At 58.5% G+C, this 23,333-nt stretch overlaps 1 protein-coding gene and 1 long non-coding RNA gene across 19 annotated transcripts in view; one reads left to right on the top strand and one right to left on the bottom strand.

The window, feature by feature from the left end:
- Window positions 1-23,333, top strand: part of LOC138067907 (uncharacterized) — a 113,971-nt gene that overhangs the window by 42,588 nt on the left and 48,050 nt on the right. For 11 of the 18 annotated variants that reach the window (XM_068951258.1, XM_068951250.1, XM_068951259.1 and 8 more), the window contains 2 exons: window positions 1,085-1,503; window positions 3,362-3,748. In XM_068951258.1, the coding sequence (XP_068807359.1) occupies window positions 1,085-1,503; window positions 3,362-3,607 (665 nt within the window). In that variant the 3' untranslated portion in view covers window positions 3,608-3,748. Of the gene's footprint in view, window positions 1-1,084; window positions 5,752-7,498; window positions 7,772-8,119; window positions 8,272-23,333 lie in introns of those variants that run through there. The other 7 variants (XM_068951244.1, XM_068951247.1, XM_068951243.1 and 4 more) reach the window with 3 other exon arrangements.
- LOC138067908 (uncharacterized) lies at window positions 3,912-6,321 on the bottom strand. The gene is made up of 2 exons (XR_011142346.1): window positions 6,226-6,321; window positions 3,912-4,599 (listed from the first exon to the last, which is right to left on the bottom strand). It is a non-coding gene; the product is annotated as an uncharacterized lncRNA (long non-coding RNA).

Below are 23,333 nucleotides of genomic sequence, written 5' to 3'. Positions count from 1 at the left end.
ATAACTTGCGTGGTATTAGCAGACCACGGTGGGAATTACGGGAAAGGAGTCAGGAATGGAGCTGGAACAAGGAACATGATGCTGCTTTCACTCAACTGAAAGAAGCGGCTGTAAAATCTCCTGCCCTCAAATTCCCAGGACAAGGCAAGCCTTTTTCAGTAAGGATTCCCACATCTACTGATTTCGTGGGAGCAGCGCTGCTGCAAAAGAGCAGTAGAGGGAAAGTGGGTGCCAGTGGCATCATCCTTACATCCCCTTTGAGGCCCGAACAGAAACTCTCTGGCTGTGAGAAAGACTGTTTAGAAGCAATCTGGGCTGTAACTGTCTTTGAGACTTTTACCTTTTATCAGCCCAGATGCAGCCCAATCTGCTCAATTCCCTCTAAACTAACTAAGCTAACGTCAGGGAAATGAATAGGCAGCAGAATATCGTCCGTCCAGGTGGCACAGTGGGTACTGATCTTAACAAGGGGGGAGTTACAGTGCAAGTGTACCAAGAAACGGATCATCTTCTGTGCATCTGAATTGAATGAGGGGTAGAGCGCGGTTGTGCCAAAAATGTGGACACAAAAGGCTTCTGAAAGATTAAGCTCCAGCGGCTACTTAGTCTAACTTCCCTTTCACAGCAACCCAAATGTCATCATAGATTCCAAAAGGGTGGTTGGGGGAAGCGGTATTTGTGGCTTGCATCTTATCATTTACCTTGCTTGTGTGTGTATTAGACCTACTTTGGTGCTTATAAACAAGTTTGGTTTCTTATGATTTTCTGCAGAGCTTTGATTTTTTTCACTTTGCTTTATACTTTCGGAGGGTGATGGATTTTACCGTGCCTCCATCAACAAGCGCTGGCTGACAAAGCTATAATGTCCCAACGGAGACTCTTAGGCGAGACAGAGTTGTTCAGACACGCAGCCTGCCAGAAGAACGTCACCTGGGAGGGGTTGCTAGCCTTGAGCTATAGGCGCTGATGCATATGGCTCATTCTGGCAGACACGGAGGGGTTTTCTTTGGTTGCAGAAATTGTAGCTTGACTGTACACCCTATAGCGGCAGTATTTTTGTGTTTATAAATTGTGTTAATCTTAGGTATTCAGAACATCGGGGATCGACTACATGCTGCCATGAAGAACTACAGGCTACCGCGCTCAGACCTTTGTAAGTTACAGCGTGTCAAGAGCGGCCAGGAGAATCCAAATGCCAGTGGAAAGATTCTCTGCGTGGTCCTGCTGAAGAACTTCGGCTGTAGGAAGGTTGGCTGCATCCTCACTGGACTTGTGAGTAATAAGCCACAATTCATGGACCAGCCAAGGAGAGAGGGGAATAGTGGGCCCGTGGGTGCACCCTCGCTCTTGCAGACACAGACACTCTGGAGGTATAGGGATACAGGCAAGCAGGCCCACAAGTGGCCTCCACGTGCCTTTCGGTGTGGCTGCGGGTCCTCCACACAGCAGTGCCCAAGTGGACTTTGGGCCCAGCGGTACACAGAGAGCTCTGCAGCTCAGCAGGTGAGTGGAACTGGAGCGTGTTGAGGGCTGTTCCGGGCTGTCTGGATCCATCTGGTTCCATTCGCTGTCCCTCTGTCCAGCGCTCCATCTTTTTCTTTCTTTCCCCGTAGCTCTGTCCGATACCCCGTCCCTTTGTTTAGCTACTCAGTGCCCTGCCCAGTTCCCCATCCCTCTGGTACTCTTTGCATCCCTCTGTCAATATCTTCCTCCCTCCGACTGGCTCCCTATCGCTCTATCCAGCTCTCCATCATCCTTTTCCCCTCTCTGTCCCACTACCTGCCCGCTGTTCCTCTGTCCAGCTCCCCATCCCTCTGCTGCTCTTGTCTGTCTCTTTGTACCTTTCCAGCCTTCTGTCCCCCTCTCCAGCCTTCTCTTTCTATTTCTGTCCCTCTGTTCAGCTCCCCATCCATCTATTTGTCTCCCTATCCCTCTTTTCCCCTGTTCTATCTCATCTCTCTGTCTGACTTCCCCTCCCTCTTTTTTTTCTCTCCACCTTTCTGGTTGGCTCTTCGTCCTTCTCACTCTCTTCCCATTGCTCTGACTGGCTCCCTTTCCCTCTCTTCCAGTCCCCGTTCCTCTGTCTGGTTCTCCACCCTTCTCTTTTGCTTCCCGTCCCTCTGTCTTCTTCCCCTTCCCTCCTTTCCTCTCTTTATTCTTCTGTCCACTTCTACATCCCTCTTTTTCTCTCTTCTGCTCCCTGGTCCTCTGTCCAGCCCTCCACCTGTCTGGCCCTCTGTCCTCTTTTTCTCTTCCTTTGTCCAGGGCCCTGACCCTGGGGCTAGGTCTCTATCCTTCTCTTTCTTTTTCCATCTGTCAGCCAAGCTCTCTATCCCTCTTTTCTTCTGTTCTGCTCCTTGTCCCTCTGTCCAGCTGAAGGTTCATCATTCCTTTGTGTTTTGTCTGGTGTGGAAGGTGTCAAGAGGCAATTGGTGCTCGGCAGAGACGATCAGTAGCAACCAGAGGGTCCCATCAATCTGCCTGGTTCAGGTCATGTCAGATACCCCTGCAGTGACTCTGTGCAGAGGCATGGGGCTGCGGATGTGCAGTGGGGGAGCACTAATGGGCCAAAGATGCTGTGGGGGGATGTGGTAGACATTAGCATGTGGTAGAGATTAGCAGAGGCTCTGAGTATTCGGGTGTTAGGACAGGTGCAGGTAGGGCAGGGTGTGCTAGGGCAGTCTGGAGCTGCTGTTGTCCGTCTTACACGTCAGCGCAGTCTGCAGTTACTGTGTCTTGTCTGCCTGTGCGCAGACAGGGCTGCTGCGCGGTGCAGTTGGAGTCGTGATTGTGTCGCTGGCATTGAGCCCTGTTTTCTGACTTTATGCAAACTGTTGTCTTCCCTACATCAGCCTTACTCTGCTCCTCTTCCAGGAGCCTGTGCTCAGCTCTGCTTTCCAACACGCTGTCACGTCACAGGGATTTCCAGCACGGTCTGTCTAACTTGGGCCACATGCTAGGCAGCCTGAACGAGTGAAGCAAAATCCTTCTTCTGTCATTGTCCAGGCCAGAGTCAGTTTCCCATCAGCTCAGTCTCCAGAGTTTGGAGTTTTTGGAGGCCTTAGTTTTTATCCTGCCTTGGCTGGACAGTGCTTTCTGAGAGTGTCCGTCAGCGGCACAGTTTCCCTGAGGAGGACCATCTACCGAAGGCTGGAGGTGGCCGAGTGCCTGAGCGAGCCTGACTGTATGTGAGGGCTGCCGTGACATCCTTGCGATAAAACGGAGCCTGAGAGAGTGCCTGGAGCAGTGTAGAGGGTCAGTCATAATTGTGGGAACAGTTACGGGCCTTGGACAAGGGAGTAGTTCTAGGAGGGCTGCGCAGTTGCCTGGCCTCTCAGTAACTGTTCTGGCTTCTTTGCAGGTGCTGAAGCATAGTCTGGCAGTCGAAGGAGCGGTGTCACAGCTGGGAGCTCTGCGGAGATCTGTGGTTGGCCATGAAGGTCGAGCTCTGACTTGCAGCGTGGACGCAGCTAAGTCTTGGGGCTGCACTGTGTGTGTGCAGGGCTGGGAGGTGGAAGGTGGTTGTCCCCTAGGTGGTTGCTGGAGTCACTGGCTGTGGATGTTTGCCCATGGAGCTGAGGGGACCAAAAATATTAATTGTCTGTAATGGAGTTGAATAAGCGCTTGCAATGTTTCAGGTAGGTTCAGTGGAAGTGCAGCTTACTGCAGTCCTGTGGAGCGATTCTTGCATGTGCTCACATTTGAATGGTGGCTAAGACCAAGCTTATAAACAGCAACTGTAACGTGATTCTGATGCATATCTTCCTGTTCTGCTGTACTTCTAAATGAAGGGGAAACTTCTTAAGCTGTGGGCAAAACTTGCAAGCTCATGTGTACTTTGGTGTTTCTTGCTTAAAGCTGAGGGTTTGGAGTTTTTCACTTGAGGTTTATTGTTTAGTTTGTTGTTGAGGGTCTGTCACTCAGGGGCTATGGTTTATTACTTTATTTTGTGGGGCTGTCTTTATCAGTCAGGGTTTACAGTTTGCTGACTTAGCGATCAGGGCGCAGGATTTAAAATCCAACCTCATCCGTAAATTTTAAAGCAACCACTTGGGTTCCAAGATTTGCAGTTTGTCACTTAGGGTTCAGGGCTTACGCCTTACTGATAAATGACAAGGGCTGAATCCTTAGATAATAAACTGTAAGCCCCGAAGCCTAAGCAGCAGGGTGCAAACCCTTCTCTGGGGTTCCTAACCTTCCCCTGTTCCCAGCGTTCAGCTTTGTGCACTGACCTGAGGTCTGGATTTGATAAGGCGCAGGCCCATCGCACTGAGAGTGGTGATGTGACAGGTGAGGTGAGAGCTGTGAAAGTGTCTTGCAGGGCTCTAGTCTGGGGTAGGGCAGTAGTGCAGACAGGCAGGATCAGAGATCAAAGATCTTCTCACCTGTCAGAGCTGAATCCTATCCCTGAAGGAAAAAGTAGAGGGGATAGGCTGTCAGCTACTCAGACGCCTGCCGCGTCAAGGGCAGCAGCAGGAGCTGACCCTTCCCCAAAGGACCGACGAACGCTGGTGCGGAGATGACTCTTCGGGTGTCACAGGGTAAGGGGAAGCATGCTGGCACTGAGCTCCATGGCAAACTCCCTCCCAGGTGTTGCTTCTGCGCAGTAAAACAATAAACAGTTGCTTTACTCTTTGCACTCGTGTCTGTGGTTCCTGCCGTCGCTTTGCCTGAAGATGATGCCCAGGGGAGGAGGTTACACATTGTGTCTGGGATTGGGAGCTGGTCCCCACATCCTTTGTTCTTGGGGGTCCCTGCGGTTCCCAGGGACCCCAGTGCTGTTCACAGGGCTCGGGGTAACTTCCCTTGCATTGCCTCGACCCTTGGGGCTCTTGGTGGAGTTTCCCATTATCCTGGGGGCAGCCAGGGCTCCGCAGGGCAGTGTGAGGGCCCCAGACTGCTCCCAGATTTGCTTTCAGCACTCTGCAACGTCTCTCATGTGTCGGTGGCGGGGGCCTGTGTGCCTGGTGCTGGGAGACAGAGTTTTCCTGGGGAAAGGGGGAGCCTGCAGGCACCTTGCCGTCAGCTGCATTGAGCCCTGTGACATGCCTTGTGGCCCCTTTAGTGTGCACAAAGGCCCTTCACTTGAATTTTGGTTTGCCCAAGAGCCCTGCATTTGCCCTTTGGTGGTCCTCAGGACAGCTCAATTCACGTTTTGGGTTGCTGGCAAGCCCTCTGTGTGCTTTTCCGCGTGCCCTGGGGCCCGATGTTTGTTTTGCAGCACACCGCAAAGTTCTCTGTTTATCTTTCTCCCCTGTCCCAGAGTTTTCTGGGTGATTTTTGGTGTGCCCCAGGGTCCTGCCTTTGCCTTTTGGTGCCCCCAGAGTCACTCTGTTTGCTCTATCATCACCTGGTAACTTTTTTTTAACTTTTATTGCACCCAGACCTCTTGATTTGTTCTCTTGTCCCCTGAATACTCCCTCTTCCTCTCTGTACCCCCCAGGGCTCTCCCTTCAGCTTCTAGCAAGCACCTCTCAGGCGCTGGGGTGCCTCTGCTGCCCTGGCAGCCCCAGCTGTCCCTGATGGGGCTGAGGGTAATTCCCTTCGCCTGGTTCCTGAGGGCTGCAGCTGTGGGCCCTGGGGCTGGAACAAGCCCCAGGTGGGGCTGGGGGCACTGATGGCCACGGCAGGCATGCGCCGGGGCTGGGGCCGCAGTCGGGAGGAAGCTCGTGCAGGGGCCGGTCTGGGACAACGGAGCTGCCTCTGAGCACCGCCCGCCGGGACCGGCGCTGCGGCCGCACCGCGGAGGAGGTGAGCGGGGCCGGGGGGTGCGCGCGTCCCGGCAGACGGGAGCATCTCGGGCCAGCGGAAACTGCGCCGGGGATGGCGGTGCACCGGGGCGGTGGGGAAGAGCGGAGCACCGGGGCCGTGGGGAGTGGTCAGGAAGGGGGTGCGCTGGGGCTGGGGGGGAGGTAGGAGGGGGGCCAGGGCTGTGATGGGGCGAGGAGCGGAGAAAAAAGGGGGGCGCCAGGGCGAGGGTGGAACGAGAAAGGGGTTGCACCGGGGCTGGAGGAGGAAGGAAAAGGGGCGTCGGGGCTGCAGTGGTGCGGGGGGAGGGAGGACGGGGGGCGTCGGGGCTGGCGGGGTGGTTTATTGCGCGGTGGGAGTGGCGCGGGGGGTCCTGGGTCAGACCGGGACCGTGTCGGGGGGGGGCGGGGGAAGGAGAGATCCCAGAGGAAGGCCTGGGAGAGTCGCAGTAGGGGCAGGGGCAGTGTCGGAGCTGACCCGGGGCCGGTCCGGCGGCGTCGGGGGAATCTCGGGCCGGGGCTGGGGATCGCGGGGCCGCGCTCCGGGCTCGGCGGCGTCCGGGTCTCAGGGGGCCGGGGGGGGTGGGTGGGACGGAACGGAACGGAATGGCCCGAGGGTCAAGCTTCACAGAGCGCTGAGGACCGCGGCATGCCGGGAGCAGTAGTCTTCCGGCACGGGGCTTCCGGGCGGCCATGTTGTTTTGCGGGCCATGCCGGGAGCAGTAGTCTTCCGGCATGGGGCTTCCGGGCGGCCATGTTGTTTTGCGGGCCATGCCGGGAGCAGTAGTCTTCCGTCACGGGGCTTCCGGGCGGCCATGTTTTTTCGCTCTGCATACTGGGAGGAGTAGTCTTCCGGCACGGGGCTTCCGGGAGGCCATTTTGTTTCGCTCTGCCTGCCGGGAGTAGTAGTCTTCCGGCACGGGGCTTCCGGGAGGCCATGTTGCTTTGCGCGGTGTGCCGGGAGCAGTAGTCTTCCGGCACGGGGCTTCCGGGAGGCCATGTTGTTTCGCTCGGCCTGCCGGGAGTAGTAAACTTCCGGCACTGAGCTTCCGGGAGGCCATGTTGTTTCGCTCTGCCTGCCGGGAGCAGTAAACTTCCGGCAAGGGGCTTCCGGGCGGCCATGTTGTTTCGCTCTGGATGCTGGGAGTAGTAAACTTCCGGCACTGAGCTTCCGGGCGGCCATGTTGCTTCGCTCTGCATGCCGGGAGGAGTAGTCTTCCAGCAGTAGCTTTCCCGGCGGCCATTTTAATCTGCAGGGCATGCTGGCAGGTGTTACCTTCCCCTGCGGGGCTTTTGGGAGACCATCTTGTGTCTCTCGAGGTGGCAGGAGGTGCAGCTGTCAGAGGGTTTCCCACCCGCTGGCCACGTTGTGTTCTGTGGCATACCAGGAGCTGTAGTTCCAGGTGTCTGTGCCTTCTCAGCCCTGCAGCATTGGCCCAGTGTCTCTGTTCCTCACTGGACATTTGCTGCTCCCAGGAGAGCGTCCATGGGTCACCGAGGCAGTGGAATTTCCCTGTCTTTCCCTGGTACAGGGCAGGAAGTATTTTCCATCTCTGGTGTGCCCAGACAGGGTTCTTCCCCAGGGCCTGGGGATGTCCCTATTGTCCCTGGGGAGGGCAGGGAGAGTGTGAGGGGCCGTGGGGGCTCCTGATAGTCATAGCTTTGTTCAGGCTTGGGGCCAGGTAGGCAGCAACAACTATGAGGAGTGGTGGCGCTGGGAGGGAATGGTGCAAAGCTGTCCTGTTTTGCAGCACAAGGAAACGCAACCAGCACTGTGGCTGTCCAAGGACCCTAAAAGAGCCAGAGAGACCCTGGAACAGCCGCAGGCACCCCACAGCAGCCCCAGGGACTGTGTCACTGCCTCCCAAGGTCACTGTGTTCAGCTACCTTTAACTGGGTGGAAAGAGCCTCCAGGAGCCCTGGGCACAGCTGCAGAGGATCCCCAGTTGCCTCTACATATTTTCTTTACAAACATGGGATCTCTTGGATGCCTTGCTGCTGCTTCTGTGTTGCTCAGTGCCTAGGTGTGCTATGTTCGCATCCACCCTCTGTGCTGCCCTCTGCTCTGTTAGAGCTGTTGGCCGGATCAAAAGGGGTGTGCGGCTAAGAGCTAGGCCAGGGGGTCTCAGCTGCCTGGTATAGGACAAATAGGAGGGGGAATGAGCAACAGGACATAAAAGTACATGTGGATGAGAAACAGGTGCTTTAGAGGACTAAGATGCAGGGGCAACTGACAGGAGTAGAAGTAGCAGGGGAAAAGGGTGATGAGGAAGATGTGTTGTTAGAGGCAGTACAGCGGAGAAGAGAGGGGGAAAAATGCTCCTATGATGAAATAAGAACTGTCCTGAAGAGATTTGCTTTTTGCCCTTCAGGTTATGACTCTACATGACTTCCTGAGAACTGTTCTGAGCACATGGTGTTGTAGGTCAAGACTGCTTGGGCAGTGATCCTCAAGTTGTCTGCCAAGACTACACAACAGCTGACAGCTGCCTGCGGAATGAAAGCAAAGGCCTGCTTCTCAGAGGTAAGAGGCAGGGTCCAAGTGGAAGGATTATGGCAGGTGAGTTAATGTCCCAGGACCTTCAGTTTTCTGCCTCATCACCCCAGGACTCACCCGTTTGCTCCCTAGTTCCTTCAGGACCTATCCATTTGCCTTCAGGTGTGCTCCAAGACACTCCATTTGTTCTCCTGTCCCCTCGGAAGTCTTTGCTGCTTTCTAGTTCCTGCATGATTACTCTGCCATTTAGTGTCTGTGGGTCTTCTGGTAGCATCAAGACTCCTATGTTTGTTCTTTTGTCCTATTAAGTCCCCTCTCTCTTTCTTCTGGGTCCCTCAAAACCCCTCCATTTGCCATTAGTGCATCCCAGAGCCTTTGTTTTTCCCTGTAGTCCTCTCAGGATGCCCCTGTTTGCCTTCTGAGCCCCTTAGGGCCCACCTCACTGTCTCTTAGTCCCATCAGCAGCCCTCTGATTGCCACACGCTCCCCTCAGGAACCTTTGTTTGCCTTGAGGGCACTCCAGAACCCTGGGCGCTCATGGCACCCTTTCAGTGTGCCCTGAAGCCCTCCTTTTCTATTCATTGCACCACAGAGTCCTCTCTATGCCCTATCCCTATGACCGTTCTGTGTGCCCTCTATCCCATCAGGTCCCCTTTCCTTCCAGTCCCCTCAAGACTCCTCCATCTTCCTTTCTTTTACCTCAGAGCTCTCTGTGTTCTCTAGTCTGATCAAAATCAATCCATGTGGCATGTAGCCTCAAAACTGCTGGCCTTCATTGTGTTCCAGCATTGCCTAAATGCCCCGAAATCCCACCTGAGCTCCTCCTTGGGAGTTCTGTTTCTCTCGGATCCCTTTCTGTTCTCCTTCTTTGCCTCTTAGTGCATACTATAGCCCTCCATTTCCTTGCAGCCTGCCTTATGCCTTCTCAATTATCTTCTACTCCCTTCAGAACCCCCATGTTTGTTCTTCAAAGCACCCCAGAACCCTGTGTTCTCCTGTCGCGCTCCAGGGCCATTTGCAACCTAGTCCCATCAGAACCAGTCCTTTTCCATTTTGGGGTGCCCCAGTGCCCACTGTGTGCTGTCTCTTCCCCTCAGGACCCCGGCATCTAATCCCCACAGAAGGCCTCCTTTGGCCCTTGGGCTCCCTAACAACCCCTTCCTGAGCCCTTGATTTGAGCTGGAGACATCCTTCTGACATGCCATCCTAGAACCCAATGAATGCCCTCTAATCTTCTCAAGACTCTTCCATTTTCTAATCTAGTTACCTCAAAACTGCTCCCAAAGCCTTCACTGTGCCCTAGAGGCCTCTCTTTGATGTCTAGTCCCCCTAGGCCTGCTCCAATCCTCTCAGAAGCCCTCCATTGTGCACCAGAGGCTCTCTTGGGTGTGTAGAGTCCTTAGGAGCCCTCTAGTACCCTCAGAACCCCTCCTGAGGCCTTTGTAGTGCCCCAGAGCCCTCTTGGGGTCCAGTAGCTCTCTTAGGACCTAATTCCTTCAGTACCCCTCTTTTGGCCTGCGTTGTGCAGGAGCCCTCTGTTAGTCTTCTAGCTCTCAGGGGACCACTCCAGTCCCATCAGAACCCCTCCTTTTGCCTTCATTGTGCCCCCTTGCTTTTTTTTTTTTTTTTTTTTTTTTCTTTCTAGCCCACTTACAACCTCCCTAGTCTACTCTAGGTGTCTCTTTTGGCCAAAATTGTGTCCCGGAGCCCTCTTTTAGCCCTCCAGATCCCTTAGGACCTCTCTTTTCCCCCTCAGGATCCTTTAGGACCTTTGTTCCCAGAGGCTTCCTTTGATCATATAACCCCCTTATGACCCTTCTAGTGAACCCGGTACCCATCTTTTGGCCTTTCCTGTGCCCCAGAGAGCTCTATTGGCCCTCTAGACCCACTACAACCTTTCCAGTCACCCCTGAACCCCTCTAGAGGCCTTTATTATGCCACAGAGCTGTCTTTTGGCCCTCCTGACCCCTGAGTCTTTTTTTGGCAATGTTAGACCCCTGAGAATCCCTCTAGTGCACTCTGAATGACTCTTCCAAACTTCTTTCTGCCCCAGAACAGTCAGGCCCTTTGGACCCCTTAGGACCCCTGTAGTCCCCTTGGAACTGCCCTGTAGGATTTTGTTGTACCCCAGAGTTCTGTGTTAACCCTCTGGAGCCCTTAGCACCCCTCTAGGCTGCCCTACTCTCCACTTTGGCCTTGAATTTTGACCCACAGACCTCTGTTGGCCCTCTAGTCCCTTCAGAAACCTTCCAGAGGCATTTGTTACTCAGAACCAGTCCTCGGATGCTTGTTGTGCTCCAGAGCTGTCTTCTGGCCCTCCAGCACCTACAGGAGCCCGTTTATCTGCTCAGAACCCCTCCTCAGGTCTTCCTTGTTCCCTAGAGTCATTTTTCAGGGACATGGAGGCCCAAGCGGTCCTCTAGTGCGCTCTAGCCTACTCTTCCAACATTCTGTCAGCCCTAAAGCTGTATCTTGGCTCCTCAGGCCCCTTAGCACCACTCCAGGGCACTCTGGACCACTCTTTGTGTCTTCCTTGCTGCCCAGAGCTGTCTGCCAGCCCTCCGCACCCCTCAGGAACTGTCTAGTTGCCTCTGAAGCCCTCCTGAGGTCACCCTTGTTCCCCAGGTTTTAATTTGTTGGCCATCGGGTCTCCTCAGCATCCCTCTAGTGTGTTCTGGGCTACTCTTTTGGCCTGCCTTCTTCCCCGAGGCTGTATGTTGGCCCTCGAGACCCCTTAGGCCCCCTGGAGTCAACTCACAAGCCCTCTGGAGCCCTGGGTTGGCCCTCCAGTCCCCTCAGCAGCCCCCTCTTCTGCTCTGGAGCCCTCTTTAGGCCACCTTCTTTCCACCACAGACGTCTGCTGGCCCCCACAAACCCCTTGAAGGCACCCTCCAGTGTGCTCTGGCCTACTCTTGCTGCCTCCTTTTGGGCCCAAAGGTGTCTTTTGCACCTCCAGCCCCTTTAGCCTCCCTCTAGTCCCTTCAGAAGCCCTGGGGAGGCCTTGGTTTGACCCCTTTGGCCCTCCGGACCTCCTAGCAGCCCTTTAGTATGCTCAGGACACCACTTGAGCCCAACGCTGTGCCCCAGAGTCCTCTTCAGGCCCTCTAGACCCCTTGGGACAGTTCTTGTTCGCCTAGAGGCCCCCTCCTCAGCTCCTCCTCCTTCCCCAGAGTTGTCTTTTGGCTAGGCACACGCCTTGAGGGCTCCCTCTGGTGCCCTTGTGACTACTCTGGCAGGTCTCCCTGTGCCCCAGAGTCCTCTTCAGGCCCTCTAGACCCCTTGGGACTGTACTTGTTCCCCCAGAGGCCCCCTCTGGAAGTCCTCCCCCTTCCCCAGAGTTGTCTTTTGGCTAGGCACACGCCTTGAGGGCCCCCTCTGGTGCCCTCGGGACTACTCCGGCAGGTCTCCCTGTGCTCCAGAGCTGTCTTCAGACCCCCCAGAGCTCTTAGCACTGCTCTATCCACCTCAGAGCCCCTGGGCAGACCTTTGGGGTGTCCCACAGCACTCTTTTGGCCCTCCGGACCCCTCAGGCACTGTCTAGGTGGCCCAGACCCCCTCCTAAGCTCCTCCTTCTTCCCTAGAGTGGGTTTTGGGCCATGTAAACCCTTGAGGGCCCCCTCTGGTGCCCTCGGCACTACTCTGGCAGGTTTCCGTGTGCCCCAGAGCTGCATCTTGGCTCCCTAGGCCCCTTGGCACCGCTCTACAGCACTCCACACCACTCTTTGGCTCTTCCTTGCTGCCCAGAGCTGGCTCTTGCTCGTGCCGAGCCCTCAGGAAGGGTCTAGATGGGCCAGACCCCCTCCTCAGCTCCTCCTCCTTCCCCAGAGTCTCTTTGAGGCCGTGGAGAGCCTTTAGAAGCCTTCTCGTGTCTTCTGAACTACAATTGCAGTACTCATTGTGCCCCAGAGCTGTCTTTTGGCCCTCCGGACGCCTTAGGCACTGTCTAGGTGGCCCAGACCCCCTCCTCAGCTCCTCCTTCGTCCCCAGAGATGTCTTTTGGCTAGGCACACACCTTGAGGGCCCCCTCTGGTGCCCTTGGGACTACTCTGGCAGGTTTCCCTGTGCCCCAGAGCTGTGTAGGTGCCCCGCAGAGCTCATAGCACTGCTCTATCCACCTCAGAGCCCCTGGGGAGACCTTTGGGGTGCCCCAGAGCTGTCTTCGGGCCCCCCACAGCTCTTAGCACTGCTCTATCCACCTCAGAGCCCCTGGGCAGACTTTTGGGGTGCCCCAGAGTAGTGTTTTGGCTCTCCGGACCCCTTAGGCACTGTCTAGGTGGCCCAGAGCCCCTCCTCAGCTCCTCCTTCTTCCCTAGAGTGGGGTTTTGGGCCATGTAAACCCTTGAGGGCCCCCTCTGGTGCCCTCGGCACTACTCTGGCAGGTTTCCCTGTGCCCCAGAGCTGTGTAGGTGCCCCCAGAGCTCTTAGCACTGCTCTATCCACCTCAGAGCCCCTGGGCAGACCTTTGGGGTGCCCCAGAGCTGTCTTCGGGCCCCCCACAGCTCTTAGCACTGCTCTCAGAGCCCCTGGGGAGACCTTTGGGGTGCCCCACAGCACTCTTTTGGACCCTGAGACCCCTTAGGCACTGTCTCGGTGGCCCAGAGCCCCTCCTCAGCTCCACCTTCTTCCCCAGAGTTGTCTTTTGGCTAGGCACACGCCTTGAGGGCCCCCTCTGGTGCCCTCGGCACTACTCTGGCAGGTTTCCCTGTGCCCCAGAGCTGTGTAGGTGCCCCCACAGCTCTTAGCACTGCTCTATCCACCTCAGAGCCCCTGGGCAGACCACAGCACTCTTTTGGCTTTCCGGACCCCTTAGGCACTGTCTAGGTGGCCCAGACCCCCTCCTAAGCTCCTCCTTCTTCCCTAGAATGGGGTTTTGGGCCATGTAAACCCTTGAGGGCCCCCTCTGGGGCCCTCGGCACTACTCTGGCAGGTTTCCCTGTGCCCCAGAGCTGCATCTTGGCTCCCTAGGCCCCTTCGCACTGCTCTAGAGGGCTCCGCACCAGTCTTTGGCTCTTCCTTGCTGCCCAGAGCTGTCCCTTGCTCGTGCCGAGCCCTCAGGAAAGGTCTAGGTGGCCCAGACCCCCTCCAGAGGTCTTCCTTTTCCCCCAGAGTCTCCTTTTGTCCTGGCACACGCCTTGAGGGTCCCCTCTGGTGCCCTCGGGACTACTCTGGCAGGTTTCCCTGTGCCCCAGAGCTGTCTTCGGCCCCCCCACAGCTCTTAGCACTGCTCTCTCCACCTCAGAGCCCCTGGGCAGACCTTTGGCGTGCCCCAGAGCTGTCTTTTGGCTCTCCAGACCCCTTAGGCACTGTCTAGGTGGCCCAGACCCCTTCCTCAGCTCCTCCTCCTTCCCTAGAGTGGGGTTTTGGGCCATGTAAACCCTCGAGGGCCCCCTCTGGGGCCCTCGGCACTACTCTGGCAGGTTTCCCTGTGCCCAGAGCTGGATCTTGGCTCCCTAGGCCCCTTCGCACTGCTCTAGAGTACTCCACAGCACTCTCTGGCTCTTCCTTGCTAGCCAGAGCTGGCTCTTGCTCGTGCTGAGCCCTCAGGAACGGTCTAGGTGGCCCAGACCCCCTCCTCAGCTCCTCCTCCTTCCCCAGAGTCTCTTTGTGGCCATGCAGAGCCCTTAGAAGCCCTCTCGTGACTTCTGAACTACAATTGCAGTACTCGTTGTGCCCCAGAGCTGTTTTTTGGCCCCCCAGATCCCTTAGGCACTGTCTAGGTGGCCCAGATCCCCTCCTGAGCTCCTCCTCCTTCCCCAGAGTGGTCTTTTAGCTAGGCACACGCCTTGAGGGCCCCCTCTGCTGCCCTCGGGACTACTTTGGCAGGTTTCCCTGTGCCCCAGAGCTGTGTAGATGCCCCCCACAGCTCTTAGCACTGCTGTCTCCACCTCAGAGCCCCTGGGCAGACTTTTGGGGTGCCCCACAGCACTCTTTTGGCCCTCCGGACCCCTTAGGCACTGTCTAGGTGGCCCAGACCCCCTCCTCAGCTCCTCCTCCTTCCCTAGAGTGGGGTTTTGGGTCATGTAAACCCTTGAGGGCCCCCTCTGGTGACCTCGGGACTACTCTGGCAGGTTTCCCTGTGCCCCAGAGCTGTGTAGGTGCCCCCCACAGCTCTTAGCACTGCTCTCTCCAGCTCAGAGCCCCTGGGGAGACCACAGCATTGTTTTGGCCCTCCGGAGCCCTTAGGCACTGTCTAGGTGGCCCAGACGCCGTCCTCAGCTCCTCCTCCTTCCCCAGAGTTGTCTTTTGGCTAGGCACACGCCTTGAGGGCCCCCTCTGGGGCCCTCGGGACTACTCTGGCAGGTGTCCCTGTGCCCCAGAGCTGGATCTTGGCTCCCTAGGCCCCTTCGCACTGCTCTAGAGGGCTCCGCACCAGTCTTTGGCTCTTCCTTGCTGCCCAGAGCTGTCCCTTGCTCGTGCCGAGCCCTCAGGAAAGGTCTAGGTGGCCCAGACCCCCTCCAGAGGTCTTCCTTTTCCCCCAGAGTCTCCTTTTGTCCTGGCACACGCCTTGAGGGTCCCCTCTGGTGCCCTCGGGACTACTCTGGCAGGTTTCCCTGTGCCCCGGAGCTGTCTTCGGCCCCCCCACAGCTCTTAGCACTGCTCTCTCCACCTCAGAGCCCCTGGGCAGACCTTTGGCGTGCCCCAGAGCTGTCTTTTGGCTCTCCAGACCCCTTAGGCACTGTCTAGGTGGCCCAGACCCCTCCTCAGCTCCTCCCCCTTCCCCAGAATGGGGTTTTGGGCCATGTAAACCCTCGAGGGCCCCCTCTGGGGCCCTCGGCACTACTCTGGCAGGTTTCCCTGTGCCCAGAGCTGGATCTTGGCTCCCTAGGCCCCTTCGCACTGCTCTAGAGTACTCCACAGCACTCTCTGGCTCTTCCTTGCTAGCCAGAGCTGGCTCTTGCTCGTGCTGAGCCCTCAGGAACGGTCTAGGTGGCCCAGACCCCCTCCTCAGCTCCTCCTCCTTCCCCAGAGTCTCTTTGTGGCCATGCAGAGCCCTTAGAAGCCCTCTCGTGACTTCTGAACTACAATTGCAGTACTCGTTGTGCCCCAGAGCTGTTTTTTGGCCCCCCAGATCCCTTAGGCACTGTCTAGGTGGCCCAGATCCCCTCCTGAGCTCCTCCTCCTTCCCCAGAGTGGTCTTTTAGCTAGGCACACGCCTTGAGGGCCCCCTCTGCTGCCCTCGGGACTACTTTGGCAGGTTTCCCTGTGCCCCAGAGCTGTGTAGGTGCCCCCCACAGCTCTTAGCACTGCTGTCTCCACCTCAGAGCCCCTGGGCAGACTTTTGGGGTGCCCCACAGCACTCTTTTGGCCCTCCGGAGCCCTTAGGCACTGTCTAGGTGGCCCAGACCCCCTCCTCAGCTCCTCCTCCTTCCCTAGAGTGGGGTTTTGGGTCATGTAAACCCTTGAGGGCCCCCTCTGGTGCCCTCGGGACTACTCTGGCAGGTTTCCCTGTGCCCCAGAGCTGTGTAGGTGCCCCCCACAGCTCTTAGCACTGCTCTCTCCAGCTCAGAGCCCCTGGGGAGACCACAGCATTGTTTTGGCCCTCCGGAGCCCTTAGGCACTGTCTAGGTGGCCCAGACGCCGTCCTCAGCTCCTCCTCCTTCCCCAGAGTTGTCTTTTGGCTAGGCACACGCCTTGAGGGCCCCCTCTGGGGCCCTCGGGACTACTCTGGCAGGTGTCCCTGTGCCCCAGAGCTGGATCTTGGCTCCCTAGGCCCCTTCGCACTGCTCTAGAGGGCTCCGCACCAGTCTTTGGCTCTTCCTTGCTGCCCAGAGCTGTCCCTTGCTCGTGCCGAGCCCTCAGGAAAGGTCTAGGTGGCCCAGACCCCCTCCAGAGGTCTTCCTTTTCCCCCAGAGTCTCCTTTTGTCCTGGCACACGCCTTGAGGGTCCCCTCTGGTGCCCTCGGGACTACTCTGGCAGGTTTCCCTGTGCCCCGGAGCTGTCTTCGGCCCCCCCACAGCTCTTAGCACTGCTCTCTCCACCTCAGAGCCCCTGGGCAGACCTTTGGCGTGCCCCAGAGCTGTCTTTTGGCTCTCCAGACCCCTTAGGCACTGTCTAGGTGGCCCAGACCCCTTCCTCAGCTCCTCCTCCTTCCCTAGAGTGGGGTTTTGGGCCATGTAAACCCTCGAGGGCCCCCTCTGGGGCCCTCGGCACTACTCTGGCAGGTTTCCCTGTGCCCAGAGCTGGATCTTGGCTCCCTAGGCCCCTTCGCACTGCTCTAGAGTACTCCACAGCACTCTCTGGCTCTTCCTTGCTAGCCAGAGCTGGCTCTTGCTCGTGCTGAGCCCTCAGGAACGGTCTAGGTGGCCCAGACCCCCTCCTCAGCTCCTCCTCCTTCCCCAGAGTCTCTTTGTGGCCATGCAGAGCCCTTAGAAGCCCTCTCGTGACTTCTGAACTACAATTGCAGTTCTCGTTGTGCCCCAGAGCTGTTTTTTGGCCCCCCAGATCCCTTAGGCACTGTCTAGGTGGCCCAGATCCCCTCCTGAGCTCCTCCTCCTTCCCCAGAGTGGTCTTTTAGCTAGGCACACGCCTTGAGGGCCCCCTCTGCTGCCCTCGGGACTACTTTGGCAGGTTTCCCTGTGCCCCAGAGCTGTGTAGGTGCCCCCCACAGCTCTTAGCACTGCTGTCTCCACCTCAGAGCCCCTGGGCAGACTTTTGGGGTGCCCCACAGCACTCTTTTGGCCCTCCGGACCCCTTAGGCACTGTCTAGGTGGCCCAGACCCCCTCCTCAGCTCCTCCTCCTTCCCTAGAGTGGGGTTTTGGGTCATGTAAACCCTTGAGGGCCCCCTCTGGTGACCTCGGGACTACTCTGGCAGGTTTCCCTGTGCCCCAGAGCTGTGTAGGTGCCCCCCACAGCTCTTAGCACTGCTCTCTCCAGCTCAGAGCCCCTGGGGAGACCACAGCATTGTTTTGGCCCTCCGGAGCCCTTAGGCACTGTCTAGGTGGCCCAGACGCCGTCCTCAGCTCCTCCTCCTTCCCCAGAGTTGTCTTTTGGCTAGGCACACGCCTTGAGGGCCCCCTCTGGGGCCCTCGGGACTACTCTGGCAGGTGTCCCTGTGCCCCAGAGCTGGATCTTGGCTCCCTAGGCCCCTTCGCACTGCTCTAGAGGGCTCCGCACCAGTCTTTGGCTCTTCCTTGCTGCCCAGAGCTGTCCCTTGCTCGTGCCGAGCCCTCAGGAAAGGTCTAGGTGGCCCAGACCCCCTCCAGAGGTCTTCCTTTTCCCCCAGAGTCTCCTTTTGTCCTGGCACACGCCTTGAGGGTCCCCTCTGGTGCCCTCGGGACTACTCTGGCAGGTTTCCCTGTGCCCCGGAGCTGTCTTCGGCCCCCCCACAGCTCTTAGCACTGCTCTCTCCACCTCAGAGCCCCTGGGCAGACCTTTGGCGTGCCCCAGAGCTGTCTTTTGGCTCTCCAGACCCCTTAGGCACTGTCTAGGTGGCCCAGACCCCTCCTCAGCTCCTCCCCCTTCCCCAGAATGGGGTTTTGGGCCATGTAAACCCTCGAGGGCCCCCTCTGGGGCCCTCGGCACTACTCTGGCAGGTTTCCCTGTGCCCAGAGCTGGATCTTGGCTCCCTAGGCCCCTTCGCACTGCTCTAGAGTACTCCACAGCACTCTCTGGCTCTTCCTTGCTAGCCAGAGCTGGCTCTTGCTCGTGCTGAGCCCTCAGGAACGGTCTAGGTGGCCCAGACCCCCTCCTCAGCTCCTCCTCCTTCCCCAGAGTCTCTTTGTGGCCATGCAGAGCCCTTAGAAGCCCTCTCGTGACTTCTGAACTACAATTGCAGTACTCGTTGTGCCCCAGAGCTGTTTTTTGGCCCCCCAGATCCCTTAGGCACTGTCTAGGTGGCCCAGATCCCCTCCTGAGCTCCTCCTCCTTCCCCAGAGTGGTCTTTTAGCTAGGCACACGCCTTGAGGGCCCCCTCTGCTGCCCTCGGGACTACTTTGGCAGGTTTCCCTGTGCCCCAGAGCTGTGTAGGTGCCCCCCACAGCTCTTAGCACTGCTGTCTCCACCTCAGAGCCCCTGGGCAGACTTTTGGGGTGCCCCACAGCACTCTTTTGGCCCTCCAGACCCCTTAGGCACTGTCTAGGTGGCCCAGACCCCCTCCTCAGCTCCTCCTCCTTCCCTAGAGTGGGGTTTTGGGTCATGTAAACCCTTGAGGGCCCCCTCTGGTGCCCTCGGGACTACTCTGGCAGGTTTCCCTGTGCCCCAGAGCTGTGTAGGTGCCCCCCACAGCTCTTAGCACTGCTCTCTCCAGCTCAGAGCCCCTGGGGAGACCACAGCATTGTTTTGGCCCTCCGGAGCCCTTAGGCACTGTCTAGGTGGCCCAGACGCCGTCCTCAGCTCCTCCTCCTTCCCCAGAGTTGTCTTTTGGCTAGGCACACGCCTTGAGGGCCCCCTCTGGGGCCCTCGGGACTACTCTGGCAGGTGTCCCTGTGCCCCAGAGCTGGATCTTGGCTCCCTAGGCCCCTTCGCACTGCTCTAGAGGGCTCCGCACCAGTCTTTGGCTCTTCCTTGCTGCCCAGAGCTGTCCCTTGCTCGTGCCGAGCCCTCAGGAAAGGTCTAGGTGGCCCAGACCCCCTCCAGAGGTCTTCCTTTTCCCCCAGAGTCTCCTTTTGTCCTGGCACACGCCTTGAGGGTCCCCTCTGGTGCCCTCGGGACTACTCTGGCAGGTTTCCCTGTGCCCCGGAGCTGTCTTCGGCCCCCCCACAGCTCTTAGCACTGCTCTCTCCACCTCAGAGCCCCTGGGCAGACCTTTGGCGTGCCCCAGAGCTGTCTTTTGGCTCTCCAGACCCCTTAGGCACTGTCTAGGTGGCCCAGACCCCTCCTCAGCTCCTCCCCCTTCCCCAGAATGGGGTTTTGGGCCATGTAAACCCTCGAGGGCCCCCTCTGGGGCCCTCGGCACTACTCTGGCAGGTTTCCCTGTGCCCAGAGCTGGATCTTGGCTCCCTAGGCCCCTTCGCACTGCTCTAGAGTACTCCACAGCACTCTCTGGCTCTTCCTTGCTAGCCAGAGCTGGCTCTTGCTCGTGCTGAGCCCTCAGGAACGGTCTAGGTGGCCCAGACCCCCTCCTCAGCTCCTCCTCCTTCCCCAGAGTCTCTTTGTGGCCATGCAGAGCCCTTAGAAGCCCTCTCGTGATTTCTGAACTACAATTGCAGTACTCGTTGTGCCCCAGAGCTGTTTTTTGGCCCCCCAGATCCCTTAGGCACTGTCTAGGTGGCCCAGATCCCCTCCTGAGCTCCTCCTCCTTCCCCAGAGTGGTCTTTTAGCTAGGCACACGCCTTGAGGGCCCCCTCTGCTGCCCTCGGGACTACTTTGGCAGGTTTCCCTGTGCCCCAGAGCTGTCTTCGGGCCCCCCACAGCTCTTAGCACTGCTGTCTCCACCTCAGAGCCCCTGGGCAGACTTTTGGGGTGCCCCACAGCACTCTTTTGGCCCTCCGGACCCCTTAGGCACTGTCTAGGTGGCCCAGACCCCCTCCTCAGCTCCTCCTCCTTCCCTAGAGTGGGGTTTTGGGTCATGTAAACCCTCGAGGGCCCCCTCTGGTGCCCTCGGGACTACTCTGGCAGGTTTCCCTGTGCCCCAGAGCTGTGTAGGTGCCCCCCACAGCTCTTAGCACTGCTCTCTCCACCTCAGAGCCCCTGGGGAGACCACAGCATTGTTTTGGCCCTCCGGAGCCCTTAGGCACTGTCTAGGTGGCCCAGACGCCGTCCTCAGCTCCTCCTCCTTCCCCAGAGTTGTCTTTTGGCTAGGCACACGCCTTGAGGGCCCCCTCTGGGGCCCTCGGGACTACTCTGGCAGGTGTCCCTGTGCCCCAGAGCTGGATCTTGGCTCCCTAGGCCCCTTCGCACTGCTCTAGAGGGCTCCGCACCAGTCTTTGGCTCTTCCTTGCTGCCCAGAGCTGTCCCTTGCTCGTGCCGAGCCCTCAGGAAAGGTCTAGGTGGCCCAGACCCCCTCCAGAGGTCTTCCTTTTCCCCCAGAGTCTCCTTTTGTCCTGGCACACGCCTTGAGGGTCCCCTCTGGTGCCCTCGGGACTACTCTGGCAGGTTTCCCTGTACCCCGGAGCTGTCTTCGGCCCCCCCACAGCTCTTAGCACTGCTCTCTCCACCTCAGAGCCCCTGGGCAGACCTTTGGCGTGCCCCAGAGCTGTCTTTTGGCTCTCCAGACCCCTTAGGCACTGTCTAGGTGGCCCAGACCCCTTCCTCAGCTCCTCCTCCTTCCCTAGAGTGGGGTTTTGGGCCATGTAAACCCTCGAGGGCCCCCTCTGGGGCCCTCGGCACTACTCTGGCAGGTTTCCCTGTGCCCAGAGCTGGATCTTGGCTCCCTAGGCCCCTTCGCACTGCTCTAGAGTACTCCACAGCACTCTCTGGCTCTTCCTTGCTAGCCAGAGCTGGCTCTTGCTCGTGCTGAGCCCTCAGGAACGGTCTAGGTGGCCCAGACCCCCTCCTCAGCTCCTCCTCCTTCCCCAGAGTCTCTTTGTGGCCATGCAGAGCCCTTAGAAGCCCTCTCGTGACTTCTGAACTACAATTGCAGTACTCGTTGTGCCCCAGAGCTGTCTTTTGGCCCTCTGGACGCCTTAGGCACTGTCTAGGTGGCCCAGATCCCCTCCTGAGCTCCTCCTCCTTCCCCAGAGTGGTCTTTTAGCTAGGCACACGCCTTGAGGGCCCCCTCTGCTGCCCTCGGGACTACTTTGGCAGGTTTCCCTGTGCCCCAGAGCTGTGTAGGTGCCCCCCACAGCTCTTAGCACTGCTGTCTCCACCTCAGAGCCCCTGGGCAGACTTTTGGGGTGCCCCACAGCACTCTTTTGGCCCTCCGGACCCCTTAGGCACTGTCTAGGTGGCCCAGACCCCCTCCTCAGCTCCTCCTCCTTCCCTAGAGTGGGGTTTTGGGTCATGTAAACCCTTGAGGGCCCCCTCTGGTGCCCTCGGGACTACTCTGGCAGGTTTCCCTGTGCCCCAGAGCTGTGTAGGTGCCCCCCACAGCTCTTAGCACTGCTCTCTCCGGCTCAGAGCCCCTGGGGAGACCACAGCATTGTTTTGGCCCTCCGGAGCCCTTAGGCACTGTCTAGGTGGCCCAGACGCCGTCCTCAGCTCCTCCTCCTTCCCCAGAGTTGTCTTTTGGCTAGGCACACGCCTTGAGGGCCCCCTCTGGGGCCCTCGGCACTACTCTGGCAGGTGTCCCTGTGCCCCAGAGCTGGATCTTGGCTCCCTAGGCCCCTTCGCACTGCTCTAGAGGGCTCCGCACCAGTCTTTGGCTCTTCCTTGCTGCCCAGAGCTGTCCCTTGCTCGTGCCGAGCCCTCAGGAAAGGTCTAGGTGGCCCAGACCCCCTCCAGAGGTCTTCCTTTTCCCCCAGAGTCTCCTTTTGTCCTGGCACACGCCTTGAGGGTCCCCTCTGGTGCCCTCGGGACTACTCTGGCAGGTTTCCCTGTGCCCCGGAGCTGTCTTCGGCCCCCCCACAGCTCTTAGCACTGCTCTCTCCACCTCAGAGCCCCTGGGCAGACCTTTGGCGTGCCCCAGAGCTGTCTTTTGGCTCTCCAGACCCCTTAGGCACTGTCTAGGTGGCCCAGACCCCTTCCTCAGCTCCTCCTCCTTCCCTAGAGTGGGGTTTTGGGCCATGTAAACCCTCGAGGGCCCCCTCTGGGGCCCTCGGCACTACTCTGGCAGGTTTCCCTGTGCCCAGAGCTGGATCTTGGCTCCCTAGGCCCATTCGCACTGCTCTAGAGTACTCCACAGCACTCTCTGGCTCTTCCTTGCTAGCCAGAGCTGGCTCTTGCTCGTGCTGAGCCCTCAGGAACGGTCTAGGTGGCCCAGACCCCCTCCTCAGCTCCTCCTCCTTCCCCAGAGTCTCTTTGTGGCCATGCAGAGCCCTTAGAAGCCCTCTTGTGACTTCTGAACTACAATTGCAGTTCTCGTTGTGCCCCAGAGCTGTTTTTTGGCCCCCCAGATCCCTTAGGCACTGTCTAGGTGGCCCAGATCCCCTCCTGAGCTCCTCCTCCTTCCCCAGAGTGGTCTTTTAGCTAGGCACACGCCTTGAGGGCCCCCTCTGCTGCCCTCGGGACTACTTTGGCAGGTTTCCCTGTGCCCCAGAGCTGTGTAGGTGCCCCCCACAGCTCTTAGCACTGCTCTCTCCACCTCAGAGCCCCTGGGGAGACCACAGCATTGTTTTGGCCCTCCGGAGCCCTTAGGCACTGTCTAGGTGGCCCAGACGCCGTCCTCAGCTCCTCCTCCTTCCCCAGAGTTGTCTTTTGGCTAGGCACACGCCTTGAGGGCCCCCTCTGGGGCCCTCGGGACTACTCTGGCAGGTGTCCCTGTGCCCCAGAGCTGGATCTTGGCTCCCTAGGCCCCTTCGCACTGCTCTAGAGGGCTCCGCACCAGTCTTTGGCTCTTCCTTGCTGCCCAGAGCTGTCCCTTGCTCGTGCCGAGCCCTCAGGAAAGGTCTAGGTGGCCCAGACCCCCTCCAGAGGTCTTCCTTTTCCCCCAGAGTCTCCTTTTGTCCTGGCACACGCCTTGAGGGTCCCCTCTGGTGCCCTCGGGACTACTCTGGCAGGTTTCCCTGTGCCCCGGAGCTGTCTTCGGCCCCCCCACAGCTCTTAGCACTGCTCTCTCCACCTCAGAGCCCCTGGGCAGACCTTTGGCGTGCCCCAGAGCTGTCTTTTGGCTCTCCAGACCCCTTAGGCACTGTCTAGGTGGCCCAGACCCCTTCCTCAGCTCCTCCTCCTTCCCTAGAGTGGGGTTTTGGGCCATGTAAACCCTCGAGGGCCCCCTCTGGGGCCCTCGGCACTACTCTGGCAGGTTTCCCTGTGCCCAGAGCTGGATCTTGGCTCCCTAGGCCCCTTCGCACTGCTCTAGAGTACTCCACAGCACTCTCTGGCTCTTCCTTGCTAGCCAGAGCTGGCTCTTGCTCGTGCTGAGCCCTCAGGAACGGTCTAGGTGGCCCAGACCCCCTCCTCAGCTCCTCCTCCTTCCCCAGAGTCTCTTTGTGGCCATGCAGAGCCCTTAGAAGCCCTCTCGTGACTTCTGAACTACAATTGCAGTTCTCGTTGTGCCCCAGAGCTGTTTTTTGGCCCCCCAGATCCCTTAGGCACTGTCTAGGTGGCCCAG

Source organism: Struthio camelus, chromosome 7 (assembly GCF_040807025.1).
Source record: "Struthio camelus isolate bStrCam1 chromosome 7, bStrCam1.hap1, whole genome shotgun sequence".
In the NCBI taxonomy this organism is placed as follows: Eukaryota; Metazoa; Chordata; class Aves; order Struthioniformes; family Struthionidae; genus Struthio; species Struthio camelus.
Note: the sequence above shows the minus strand (reverse complement) of the source record. Positions and strands in the feature narration are given on the sequence as shown.